Raw genomic sequence first — 14,976 nt, 5'->3', positions numbered from 1 at the left:
TATAGTGAGTACCTGGACACTCTAGAACAATGGCTTTGAGTGCATTTAATTCATTGATAGATGCATACTGGTGAATCCTTCTGGAGAAGAATCCATAAAGGAGGAAGCTGAAAAAGGGACTGAAAAAGAGAAGAGAAAAGGAAACATCACATCTTCACTATTCTATTCTTGGTGTTTCTTCCTCTCATTATGCAGTAGCATCCAGACACCCACTGAGTAACAGTCGTCACGGAGGAGGAGGATGTGAAACAATCTAAAATGCAGGCAAATTATACAGAAGAATTAAATAGAAAACGAAGCCATCTCAATTAATGTTGTTTCGGAAATATTGGATGTTGTTTGGGGACATTTTACTATTGTATCAAGGGGAAGACTGCAGGTGTTAATCACAGTGGATTTTAGGAACACAGCATCTTTACCATGTGAATGCGGATCAGCTTGGTCTTGGCACCATAGACAAGTGGATTGAGAAATGGGGGGACCAGCAAGTAGAGGCTAGAAAAGAGGATATGAATATAAGGGGGAACATGAGCACCAAACCTATGTGTGAAGAAGGAGAAGAGGGCAAGTGAGTAGAGCTGGAGGAAGACACAGATGTGGGCGATGCAGGTATTGAACGCCTTCCACCGAGCCCTCTTCTGGGGCAAACGAAAAACTGTGATAAAGATCTGCATGTAGGACAAAGTGATAAAGGTAAGATCAAATCCTACAACAGTGAATGCCACAAACAAGCCATAGATTTTATTGATCCGCACATTTTCTGCAGCCAGCTTCACAATGGCCATATGCTCACAGTAGCAGTGGGAGATGATGGTTGTATGGTAAAATTGCAACCTACACTTTATTAGTACTAGGCACGGGGCTACTAGAATGGCAGCCCTGAGTGTTATCACAGCCCCTATTTGGGTGACCAGCTGGTGGGTGAAGATAGAGCCATGTCTTAGTGGATAACAGATGGCCACATAACGGTCCACAGCCATGGCCAGGAGGATGCCTGACTCTATGCAATGGAATGAGTGGATGAGCCACATTTGAAGCAAGCAAGAATCAAAATAAATCTCTGGTACATGAAACCAGAAGATGCCAAGCATCTTGGGCATGATGGTGGTAGCAAGGGCGATATCTGTGACTCCTAGCATGCCTAGGAAAATGTACATGGGCTCATGGAGGCTGCGCTCTGATTTGATGATGATCAGAAGCATGGAATTTCCAATCATACCAATGAGATACATGGCACAGAATGGAATCCCGATCAGGCACTGAACAGACTCTAGGCCTGGGATCCCTATTAGTGTGAACACAGAAGGCATGAAGACTGTAGCGTTGGAGATGGACATAATGTCTTTGGGTCTCGAGAAGCAATTGAAAGAAGTATCCTAGTCTGTGGTACTTTCTCTTCCAATGCTATATTTATCCAGCATCATCATAGTGAGTCTCTCCGATTTTGGCTGAATTCTGAAATTATATCCTCCATCTCTTTTATATTATTGAAGGAAAAAGATCCATAGAGAAACACCACTGTTGTCAGGAAGGACATCTAGAAGCTTTGTAGAACAATAGTGATTATGGGCGTGGCAGGCCACTGCATAAGAACCAGCCAGGTCACATAGATACAGGAATAAACTGATGGCCTGTTATGTCATTCTGGACCTGTAGACAAAATAATTATACTTGTTTATTTTGCTTGGAAAGGGTATTAGAGTCAGAGTTTGATGATTTTTCTCCATAGCCCACATTAAGGATACCTAATGGTACTGTAATTTCCCACTGTCTCTGATTCTGGAACTGACATTTTGGACCAGCAAATCCTACTCTGACCACTACATTAGTAGAAAACTCTGCCTATGAAAGAGAAGAGAAAAACAGCTGACACCTAAAAGCACACTATATTTAGATATCTTTATCTATCTATATCATTCGTACCTATGTAATATTGGATGTCCTTTCAAAAGAAAGTAAAGGAAGAACTTTGGAAAATATCACCTAAGCCAATTCATTTTTGGTGAGAATGGGTCAAAATTGCATGCCATTTTTACATTTCTAGTATGACTGTATTTTATTTTTCCCATATTCTAAGAACCGAATTCCTTAAAATTAGTTGTGTGCTTAATACAGCTGACATTCTGTAACGCACATTTCTGAAGCCCTAGAGGGAAAGAATCTCTAGAAGGCTCGGAAGTTCAGAGTGACAAAGCATACAGGTGACAGTACCATGCTGATGACTACAGGGTGTAGGAAAATGAGAAAGTGGGTAATTCATGGACTAGATACTGGGTCCTGGGTTTGAACTGTTCAGAGGTACCATTAGCATGAGATTTGGCCATCTTAGGTTTATTAATTCTCAATGAAATACGGATCAATTGAACACTTACATCATTTTGTGAGCTCAGTCACAAGAAAGTAATAGAAAGTAAAGGGGTGAATGGATAGGATCCCCAACAGGAGTCATATGGAGAAGTACAAATACAAGACAGAGAGTGCACATGGGATAGTAGAAAGATTCAGGAGAGGGCTAGAGAGCAACGAATGAAAATTAATCACCTCAATTGACTGATGACTGAATTTTCTGCAAACTGGGCTCTTAGTCCTTACATGAGAGTTCTTCTCTGATAAACATCATTGCTCTTAAAAATGTCATATCTGGGGCACCTGGGTGTCTCAGTCAGATAAGCAGCTGCCTTTGGCTCAGGTCATGATCACAGGGTTCTGGGATCAAGCACCATATCAGGCTCCCTGCTCAGCGGGGAGTCTGCTCCTCCCTCTGCCTCTGCGCCTCCCCACTTATGCTCTCTCTCCTCTCTCAAATCAATAAGTACTCTTTAAAAGATTACAAACCAAAATCATGAAATTCTCAAGTTGTATAATAGAAAAATAGTCGCTATCCTGTAGAAAGGAAGGTTCAGGTATGTCGTTCCTTCCTAGACTCTCCAGCACTGTTGCTTTATGTCAGCAAGCTCACGATGACCTAACCATGTACTGACTGTCACCAAATATGCCAGTAGTTCAAGAACAGCTGTGGTTTCTGCAGCTAAAACTCTAGGGAAGCATCATAGTCACAGGGATCATTTATGAAGAAAGGCTGTATTCCGCCAACATGCATCTAGGATAGACTAGTCATCAGTCAGCTAAGTCCTGGGTTTCCACAGCTTTGCTCTCCGGTGCTTCATTCTACAAATCCATAGGCCACAGATTGTTTCTCACAGGCTTGACTTTTTCCTTCCTCAGTTAATCAGAATTAGAATAGGAATCCTTTAGTAAAAATCCCATTGTCTGACTTACTCAAGAGAAATGAGTTGCCATGGGAGCATTACATGACATGTATGGAAGGTACTGACTGTGGGAAGGCAGGTGGGAGAGGACAGAAGTGATTACAGGGCACGTGAGAAGGAGTGCTTATCATTGGAAATGCTGATAGTGAAACATTAAGGGGTAAACTTCCTCTCTCTTTGTTGTTGGGAACCATTTCTGCTCTTACCAGACATCTGAAGACCATCGACATTCCTCATCGCTCCATCTCTCACTGCTCAGCTGTCATCCACTCTTCCTCCTCCTGAGATTCCCACCTCATTCCCTTGTGTTTGTACTGGAAATGCCCCTTTCTTCTATCTGCTCCTTCCAGAACAGCCCCTTGTAAACGTCATGAACTCTGATCCATTTGCTACCGGGGCTATCTGCCAATATGTGGACATCTCTGGGACAGCCTTTCCTGCTTTTCTTCTGTCCCTGCAAAGCAGACTTGCTCTCTCTTCTGTAAGTCTGTCTGAGATCACGTGAGTGAGTTCATCCTCCAACAAAACTCAAAGCGAGGTCTGTGATTTGCTAGACACAGCATACATTCATTAAGCTTAAATTGGCCACCAATTATAATGTTTCTCAGTGAACGTGGAGAAGGAGGAGGTCTGAACATGAGTTTTCCTAGCCACTAGCCCAAGCCACCAGGGACCCACTAGCTCAGAATGAAGCTCTCTTGGGTCCATCCACAGCTAATGTCTCTGAAGTCAATTTAGCAACTTGCAGTCACCTTCGTCTTCTCATTTCTTTTTCCCACAAGGTAAATGCAGAGGCAATAATATACTCAAGTGATATTTCTTTAGTTCCTTACGAGATAAGGAAAACTGTAAGAAGTAAATAATAAAACTTACATTGGTCAGTTTTTGGTTTTTTGTTTTTGTGTTTGTTTTTTGTCCTGCTGTCCTCATTGGGGAAAAATCTAAAGAACACTTAAACGAGGGCATGTTCCTATGCTGATGAGTTCTATATAAATAAGTATGTTTGTGACCCTTCTTTCACTGAGACATTTCTGGAAGGAAAATCTGCATCCACAATGGCTCTTTACCACACATTTAACTCATTCTCTTGCAGTATCATTCCATAGATTTTTATCTTTTTGAAGCCATTTTTGTGAATTCAGTAATACTCTCAGAATGACCAGTTATGACGGACCTTTCTACATCCTTCTGTACTGAGCTCTGAGCCAATTATTGCACATCTGATGACATTTTTCCCCATCCCTCCCTTTGTGACTTTCTCCCTCTTTTCTTCTACTCTTCCTTCAGAATGCAGGTGTCTTATGCCTGATGGATGTGGAGGAATCATGCCATTTGCTCTTGATGTGAATAAAAAGAAGATATGATAAATGCATTACAAGTTTTAGAAATATGGGGAGAAAATTAGTATATCTTTTATCATGAGAACAAATGATGAATTCAAAGAAGCACTTACGCATATAGTACCCTTCTCTTTGAGTCTGTTCCAGTTTTCTATTTCTTCCTGTTTCAGTTTTGGTAGTTTATATGTTTCTAGGAATTGACGCATTTCCTCCAGGTCGTCCAATTTGTTGGCATACGGTTGTTCATATTTTCATAATATTCTCTTATAATTATTTCTGTGTATTTCTGTGTTGTTAGTTATTGTATCTTCTCTCTTGTTTGTGAATTTATTTATTTGGGTCTGTTCTCTTTTCTTTTTGGTACGTCTGGCTAGAGGTTTACCAATTTTATTAATTTTTTCAAAGAACCAACTCCTGGTTTCTTTGATGTGTTCTATTGATTTCTTAGTTTGTGTATCATTTCTTTATGCTCTAATTTCTATTATCTCCTTCCTTCTGCTGGCTTTAGGTTTCATCTGTTGCCCTTTTTCTAGCTCCTTAGGTGTCAGAATAGGTTGTTGGAGATTTTTCTGGCTTCTGGGGGATAGGCCTGTATTGCCAAATACTTCCCTCTTATGACCACTTTTGCTGCATCCCAAAGATTTTAGAACATTTTGCTTTCATTTTCATTCATTTCCACGTATTTCTTTAAATTTCTTCTTTGATTTCCTTGCTGACCCCTTCATTTTTTTTATTATGTTCAGTTAACCAACAATAGTATGTGATTACTTTTACATGTAGTGTTCAACGATTCATTAGTTGCATATAACACCCAGTGCTCATCACAACACATGCCCTCCTTAATACCCATCACCTGGTTACCCGATCGCCCTATCCCCCTCCCTGCTGTCAATCTCAGCTTCTTTCCTGTAGTCCAGAATCTGTCATAGTTTGTCTCCTTCTCTGATTTCTTCCCATTCAGTTTTCCCTCCCTTCCCCTATAGTCATCCATGCTATTCCTTATGTTCAGCATATGAGGGAAACCATAAGATAATTTCTTTCTCTGCTTGACTAATTTCACTTAGCATAATCCCCTCAGTTCCATCCATGTTGATGCAAATGGTGGGTATTCATCCTTTCTGATGGCTGAGTAATATTCCATTGTATATATGAACCACATTCATTTTTTAGTAGCATGTTGTTTAACCTCCATGCATATGTGGTCTTTTCAAATTTTTTCTTGTGGTTGATGTCTAGTTTTAAGCATTGTGGTCAGAAAAGGTGCATGGCATGATCTCAATCTTTTTTGCATTTGTTGAGATGTTTTTTGTGGCCTAATATGTGATTTCTTCTGGAGAACGTTCCACGTGCACTCAAAAAGAATGTGTATTCTGCTGTTTTAGGATAAAATGTTCTGAATATATCTATTGAATCTGTCTAGTCAGTGAGATGGAGGAGGGCATTTGTAATTTCAGGTAAAATAGGGATAGAGACAAAAGAGCAAAGGACCTTAAATGCTTTCTCCAGAATTTTTTATGGAAGGAGACAAGATACAATGGCACTGATTCATGCTGAATGGAATTGTTTCAGAGGTCAGATTGACATGTGAGCTAATACTCACCTTATTCTTTTTTTTTAAGATTTTATTTATTTATTTATTTATTTGACAGAGAGAGAGACAGCGAGTGAGAGAGGGAACACAAGCAGGGGTAGTGGGAGAGGAAGAAGCAGGCTCCCAGTGGAGGAGCCTGATGTGGGGCTCGATCCCAGGACTCTGGGATCATGCCCTGAGCCAAAGGCAGACACAACGACTTAGCCACGCAGGTGCCCCTACTCACCTTATTCTTGAGTCACCAATGAATAATTTAGACTAGTTTATCTTTTCCTACTATATTCTTCTCTTCTATGGACTTTATTTAAATTTTGACACTCCCCAAGTTTTTATCCTATGTTCTTTTTACCTTCAAACTACAGAAATTTGCAGGGCACCTGGGTGGCTCAGTCGTCAAGTTTCTGCCTTCGGCTGAGGGCGTGATCCCAGAGTCCTGGGATCGAGCCCCGCATCAGTCTCCTCTGCTGGGAGCCTGCTTCTTCCTCTCCCACTTCCCCTGCTTGTGTGCCCTCTCTTGCTGGCTGTCCCTCTCTCTGTCAACACAAACAAACAAACAAAAATCCCCAAGAAATACACAAATTTGTTTGTAATTCTATCTACTCCAAATAATGTAGTTCTCAACTTCCTCATGGCAACTGCTATGACAGTATTTCCAACATGAATTCTCTCACTCCGTTTATTTTGTTCCAGAGACATAGGTTCAGTATATCTTACCTAATTTCAGTTTATGCTACATATACTTTGAAAAACTGTCCCTGACAACCTCATTTAGCATCACAATCGGTAAAAAATACTTTTCCACTTTATCATAAGTTTTGGAAGTAACTTGAAACCTAGATCAATACATAATGTATCTACTTCTTTCTTTCTTTTTTTTTTTCCGTTTTTTTTGGTTAGGCTAGTGAACATTATCCTAAGTAAAAGTCATCATCATATCTTGTTTACCAAAAATGTGTATAGGTATTTAATATTAAACGTATCAATGTGGCAATCCATGTCTTCAGCAGAGTAAAATCAGTTAGACCCAATATAAGCTCATCTCTTCTATTAACAAACTACTGTCATTAAAAGACTCATATTGACAAAATCACTGACAGATTATATGGAATATAGAATCATCAAAATAACTTTAATGTTACTTCCCATGAATTAAAAGCTAATAGCCTGATGATTTTGTTCAATACACTATTTAAGTGCTCACTATGCTCCAGGTAATTTTGGAAGCAATCGAAGAACAAGTGAAAAATATTTATTCCATATTTTGAAAAATCTAGAATGTGCTGGGTGCTTGAAATTCAAAACTAATATTCAACATTTATTAAATATGCAATATATCATTCATCTTCATAAAATCTTTAGACACTTTAGGTATTTTATCTTCTTTAACATATGATATTGACATTATTAGCCTATATTATATTAATAAAAACTAAGACTTTTTGTTGAAATAGGTGAACTTGGTTCCAATTCCATGGCATACTGATGCAGACAGAACCAAAAATAATTTGTGTCATCTGAGAGTTTACGATTATACTCCAGCAAGGATATGGGCTATACATGAGTGGGTAACTATATCAGGCAGAGTTGTACAAAAACACACAGCAAATTTCAATCAGTAGGGGGACACCGGGGTGGCTCACTTTGTTAAGCTTCTGCCTTTGGCTGAGCTCATGGTCTCAGGGTCCTGAGATAGAGCCCCATGTCATCAGGGTCCCTGATCAGCAGGGAGTCTGACTCTCCTTCACCCTCTACTCTCCCCAGAGCTTGTGCTCGCTCTCTCTCTTAAATAAATAAATAAAATCTTCAATTTTGTAAAATCAGTTTGTGCCTATTTAAATTCTGATGGAAAAAAAATCTCCCTTATTCCCTCCATATTTTTACCAAATAATTATACTACATACATTACACACATTTACAATATGTCATGTGTCCCAAATAAAACCACATTTTCATATCTTCTGCCCATTTTTTGTTTCTTTATTTGTTTCTTGTGTACTGAGCTTGAGAAGTTCTTTGTAGATCTTGGATACCAGTCATTTTCTGTAGTGTCATTTGCAAATATCTTCTCCCATTCCGTGGGCTGCCTCTTAGTTTTTTTGACTCCTTCCTTTGCTGTGCAGAAGCTTTTGATCTTGATGAACTCCCACAAGTCCATTTTTTCTTTTGTTTCTCTTGCCTTTTGGAGATGTGTCATGTAAAAAGTCGCTGTGGCCGATGTTAGAGGTTGCTGCCTGTGTACTCCTCTAGGATTTTGATGGATTGCTGTCTCACATCGAGGTCTTTCATCTATTTGGAGTTTATCTCTGTGTATGGTGTGAGGGAGTGCTGAAGCTTCTTTCTTTTGCATGTAGCTGTCCAATGTTCCCAGCACCATTTATTGAAAAGACTGCCTTGTTTCCCACTGGATGTTTTTTCCTGCTTTATCAAAGATTAGTTGCCCAATGACCTGAGGGTCCATTTCTGGGTTCTCTATTCTGTTCCATTGGTCTATGTGTCTGTGTTTGTGCCAGTACCATGCTGTCTTTGTGATCACAGCTTTGAGGTACAGCTTGAAACCCAGCAATGTGATGCCCCCAGCTTTGTTTTTCCTTTTCAACAATTCCTTGGCGATTAGGGGCCTTTTCTGGATCCACACAATTTTAAGGGCTGTTTGTTCCAGTTCTTTGAAAAATGTCATTGGTATTTTGATTAAGATAGCATTGAAAGTGAAGATTGCTCTTGGTAGCATGGGCATTTTAACTATGTTAATTCATAAAATGGGCAAAAGATATGAATAGACACTTTTCCAATGAAGACATATAAATGGCTAACAGACACATGAAAAAATGTTCAAAATCATTAGCCATCAGGGAAATTCAAATCAAAACCACACTGAGGTACCATCTTACACTAGTTAGAATGGTAAAAATGGACGAGGCAAGAAACAACAATTGTTGGAGAGGATGTGGAGAAAGGGGATCCCTCCTACATTGTTGGTGGGAATGCAAGTTGGTATAGTCACTTTGGAAAACAGTGTGGAGGTCCCTTAGAAAGTTAAAAGTTCAGGTACCCTATGACCCAGCCACTGCACTACTGGGTATTTACGCCAAAGATGCAGACGTAGTGAAGAGAAGGGATATATGCACCCCAATGTTCATAGCAGCATTGTCCACAATAGCTAAATCGTGGAAGGAGCCGAGATGCCCTTCAACAGATGACTGGATTAACAAGTTGTGGTCCATATATGCAATGGAATATTACTCAGCCACCAAAAAGAACGATTTCTCAACATTTGCAGCAACATGGATGGGACTGGAGGAGATAATGCTAAGTGAAATAAGTCAAGCAGATAAAGACAATTATCATATGGTTTCACTCATTTATGGAACATAAGAAGTAGAAAGATTGGTAGGATAAGAAAGGGATAAAGAAAGGGGGGATAATCAGAAGGGAGAATGAAGCATGAGAGATTATGGACTCTGGGAAACTAACTGAGGGCTTCAGAGGCGAGGGGCGTGGGGGAATGGGATAGGCTGGTGATGGGTAGTAAGGAAGGCACGTATTGCACGGTGCACTGGGTGTTGTATGGAACTAATGAATCATGGAACTTTACATAAAAAACCAGGATGTACAGTATGATGACTAACATAATATAATAAAAAATTATTATAAACAAATGCATTTTCAATGCCATATCATCCATATAATGGCTAACACTCTCCGTTATTTAGCTCATAAGTGTGTGCTACTGTCTTTATCAGGAACATTCATTTGGGAGACCTAACATGGCCACATGGGTCAGAGTTGTCCTAGAGAATCCTCACAGGATAGTGTGCCCAGTGAAGCTCAACAGCACTATTTACCATGAGGAATCAGGAGGAGAGGGAAAAAAAATGAGAAAGAAAGAAAGTAAACAAAGGAGCAGAAATTTAAAACAAAAGCATGCTTTCAATCTAGCAGAAGAAAAATCATATGAAAAAAGTAGTTACTTTTCTTCCTGATAGTTTTAAATTTCCAACTTCATGAGCCCTAACTGATACGCTTCTTAAGCAGGTTTTCTCCTTCTCAGCACAACTGGCATTTTTACTCGGATACACTTTGGTCCTGGGGTAATTCTCTACATTGCAGCAGGCTTGGAAGCATCCCTGACTCCTACCCACTAGATGCCAGTGGTTCTTTCTGGTCATGAAAATCAAAAATGTCTCGGGCATTGCCAAATGTCACCTGCTTGCGTGGGGAGAGACATAACATACCTGGTTAGTAACCATAGTTCTGGAATTTTACATTGTAGAAGAATAGTCTTTAATTAAAGGAGAATCAATGTTTTTAGCTTTATTCAGAATAGGCAGAATAAATCTGGGTAGCAAGGGGGATCATTCTTCAGCAGATATTGGCCACATAAAGGAGATGGAAAGGCATTCCCAGAGGAAATACTTCGGACAAAATCAAAGAACATGAAATGTGCAGTGGGATTGCAAATCAACAAGTACTTTTCACGTATGAATTGTTCCATAAACAGAGATGATGATGGTTGAGGTGAAGGAAAGGGAAGAGTAACGAATGTACGGTTCTAATTTGACGATAATAATTTCAAAAACTTAGGTGGAATAACAAGGATTTTTTTTTTGCCTCTACATATCTGTTCTGCTAGTAGATTGATAAATGGCTTAAAAGGATGAGAGCTGGCATAGGGAGATGAAGTTAGAGGGATACTTGTGGTAGTCCAGATGGGATGGGATGACATGACCTGGCCACATCGGAAGATTAACAAGGAAGCAATATCTCTGCTGCTTGCTGTTTGATGGTGGGAAAATCATGGGAGGGGACGGGAGACTAAGATTTTCTTGGTTGAAAGCAGCAACACTGAATGCCAAGGATGTTTGAAGCAACTGTGTGTATGGACACAGACACGTACATTTTTAGAAGAGGGAGGAGACAAATCTTAAACCCTTGAAATTCATGGGTCAGGAAAACAATCACGAGTGTCATGTTCAGCATCAACCCTGAACCATTCATGTTACTGACAATTCTTCTTCTGACTCAGGCTGAATCCCAGAACCTAAACCAATCAAGGGCCTTAGGTCTAAATCTACTCTCCCTACAATCTCAGGAAGTCTTTCCCTGTACAAAGTCTCTGACATTCAGCCTTTGACCTCTGCTTCAAGGCCCCAGGGTTGGAGTATCAGAAACAAAGGGTTTTTTTTTTTTAATGTTTACTATATACATAATATCCTTCTCTTGTCAGGCCTACTTTAAAATCTATCACCCATTGTGTGATTAACTGATTAAGAAACATTCTGGGCAGCAACATGAAACAAAATATTCTTCATGTTTGAAAAATCAGCAACTGTAAGACTCTATTGCTTGTTTATCATCCTGTAAGATTCTTGGCTCATAAGGGTGTTGTGTTCTCTTTGAAACCAATCCTCCACTTTCCCCACGCTCACTGCAGATCTAAGGCCCAAAGACTTACCTGGAAGCCACAGAGTGAAAATCTTCTGGTGGTTCCGAGTGAAGATGGCTGTTTTGTACTATAGGAGCCGCCTGGGGGATTTTTTGCACCAGTCACTGGTGAGCTTTCAATTAGCCTGGGACAAGGATGAAAAGCAGGCACGACATGGTTCAAAACCCAGGAGAATTTGTCTCATAGCAGATCTGCATCTAATAAAACCCCAAATCCTTGTGCCCTTGGGGAGTGGTAGCTCAAATTGATCGTCCATCAACATCTAAGAGAAGACGCTGTCCCAAGACAACACATAGAATCAATGACATTTTTATACAAAATAATGAGTCAATGAGGGGAAATGAAAACATCTCAAGGTATTCAGAATAATCAGTGTAGACATGCTGACAAAAAACTAAATGGAATATTTCTTGGTGATGTAGAAATTAAACCCTCCTACACTGTTGGTGGGAATACAAGCAGTATAGCTACTCTGGAAAACAGTATGGAGGTGCCTCAAGACGTTAAAAGTAGAGCTATCCTATGCCCAGCAATTGTACTATTAGATATTTACACCAATGACACAGACGTAGTGAAACGAGGGACACCTGCACCCCAATGTTCATAGCAGCAATGTCCATATTAGCCACACAGTGGAAGGAGCTGAGACATCCTTCAACAGATGAATGAATAAAGAAGATGTGGTTTATACATACAATTGAATATTACTCAGCCATCAGAAAGGATGAATGCCTACCATTTGGATTGATGTGGATGGGACTACAGGGTATTATGCTAAGCGAAATAAGTCAAAGAAAGACAAGTATCATCTGGATTCAACATATGTGGAATATAAGAAAGAGTTCAGAGGATCAGAAGGGAATGGAGGGAAAACTGAAGGGGAAGAAATCAGAGAGGAAGACAAACCATGAGAGACTCTTAACTCTGGGAAACAAACTGAGGAGTATGGAAGAGGAGGTCAGTGGGGGGATTCCGGTAAATGGGTGATGGGCATTAAGGAGGGCATGTGATGTGATGAGCACTGGGTGTTATATGCAACTGATGAATTATTGAATATTACATCTGAAACTAATGATGTACTGTATGTTGGGAAACTGCATTTAACTTAAAAAAAGAAATTTTCCCATTCATTTAGGATTCTCATGAAATAATATAACGCATTTTCAGATTTTAGTGCCAGTTCCTATATATATATATATTTCCCACCTATGAACTATTTATGGCCAGTGTTAACTCAGTTGAAAAATAAGGGAGGTTTGTGAATTTAAGCTTTGGTATCATGAGGAAAGGAAAAGAGTCTCCATCTGTGTGGTGCAAGAAAAAGTCTAACAAGACCTCATTACATGCATCTGCCTGAGGACATGATGGCCTTACTGAGAGTCACATGGTGTTTGTCCTGTGTCGTTGCATCTGGCATTGTTGAGCAGACATATTCGCTATGCACTGAACGACTCTCTGACTCCCATCTTGCCCTTAAACCGCCATAAAATTATCTTCATCCTAGAAAATGGCTGCTTGGTGTGCTGGGTTACTTCACAGTGGTTTGGGGACTCGGTTGTGTGTATCTCTCTCCAGCTCTGCTCTCAGTGACATCACCTGGTAGATTGAAATAAATGGCACAAACAGGTAAATCAATAAAGAACCTGCATCAGAATGCCACCCACCCAGCAGAGTAGCACCTGATGAACTCAAAATAAAGTAGCGTATTTTCAGAGAAAACGAAAGAATTAGTTTTCAGATAGAATATGAAGTAGGCTGAGGTGAAGTCAGCAGGCTCTGAAATTGGTGCACTACTCTCTCTACAGAGAATTATAATGTGATACACATATTGAATGACTCTCAAGACACCTTGGGGAAATGCAAATAAATTTGGAGCCTCATAGAATCATAATGCCATCGAATGTTGGAGACGAAATAACTATTAGATACACTTTAGTTAAAACCCATGAGAGCTACAGGGGAATACGATATTTTAGAAACAACGTGATTCCTTATTAGGTGACAGATACAATTCCTTAGAACTCTTATATTAATAGAAATAACTACTTCGGAGTAATGTGATAGGAACTACAGAGTGCAAATTTTCAGAAGCGGCTCTTCATTCTATATGTGTTCTGATAAAAACCAGGAACAAACGTTTAATTTTTATTTTTTTTCTTAAAGACTTTTTATTTGAGAGAGAGAGTAACAGAGAGCATGTGAGGGGAAAGGGTCAGAGGGAGAAGCAGACTCCTTTCTCAACAGGGGGCCCGATGCAGGACTCAATCCTGGGACCCTGGGATCAAAACCTGAGCCAAAGGCAGTCGTTTAACGACCTGAACCACCCAAATGCCCAAAAGTTTAATTTTGAACACAACAGTGTTAGAAGTGAAGTAAAATAGCTTTTACTGGAAGGGTTGATAAGATTTATCAAGTGAACATACACAAGTTTAAAGGAATTAGGGGAATACAAAATAGCAGGACCTGGCCTGCCTATACTATTTGTGGAATTGTCTGATTTAAAATCAGAGTCCTTACCATGCAGAGAGGAGAGGATCATGTGGCCAGAGTCCTGACTGCCAGGTGCAAGAGGAGATTCAGATACATATGTGCAATGACATTGCATCAACAACAACTACAGAAAAAGGAAGTTCTGATATACTACAACATAGCTGACCTCGAAATTTTTATGCTATGTGAAAGGAGCCAGACATAAACGACCTGGTATCATATGATATACTTTCCTGAAATGTCCAGACTAGTCAAATCCATAGAGTCTGTAAGTAGATGCGTGGTTTCCAGAAGCTGGGGACAGGATGAGTGGCTAGCCCTGGTGACGGAAAGGGGAATTTTTACGGGATGACAAAATGTGATAGAATTAGAGAAGAGACAGTAACACAGTTTTTTTGAATATAGTAAAAACCGGTGTTTTGTACATGTTGTGAATTTTACAGAAGTCCATGGACACTTTTCTCCCAAGAAGAAGAAGGATGGAGAGGGACAAATGTTGCAAGTTATTCTGCCCAAATTGAACATTTAGTTAAGGGCTTTCAAAAAGCCAAAAGGGTCAATGCATTATTGCTGCTTTCTCTGAAAGCCAACACCAACAGTGAAAGTCAGTTCCTGCCCTGACGTGTGAAAACTCAGTATTAGGAAGACCGCTTTCTGCTTTTGAAATCACTCTTGAGAGATAAAGCCCTCGAAAATATTAATTCAATATATGTTTATCAGATTTTAAACACACAAGGAAAAAATGAACACAAACCAGAAAATGATCAAAGGAAACAATAAAGAAATTCAACAAAAGGATACACAAGTAGAAAAAAGCAGCAGTTTTGCACTCTTCGTTAATGT

General features: G+C 39.7%; 1 protein-coding gene across 1 annotated transcript; it reads right to left on the bottom strand.

The window, feature by feature from the left end:
• Positions 1-398: 398 nt before the first annotated feature.
• LOC123786213 (olfactory receptor 52A1-like) lies at positions 399-1,337 on the bottom strand. Its single transcript, XM_045788444.2, has one exon. It carries the CDS (start codon positions 1,335-1,337, stop codon positions 399-401), a length of 939 nt encoding a protein of 312 aa, XP_045644400.2.
• Positions 1,338-14,976: the final 13,639 nt, after the last annotated feature.

Source organism: Ursus americanus, chromosome 16 (assembly GCF_024610735.1).
Source record: "Ursus americanus isolate L20-20 chromosome 16, mUrsAme1.1.p, whole genome shotgun sequence".
Taxonomy (NCBI): Eukaryota; Metazoa; Chordata; class Mammalia; order Carnivora; family Ursidae; genus Ursus; species Ursus americanus.
The sequence above is the reverse complement of the archived record's forward strand: the minus strand, read 5'-3'. Positions and strand labels throughout refer to the sequence as shown.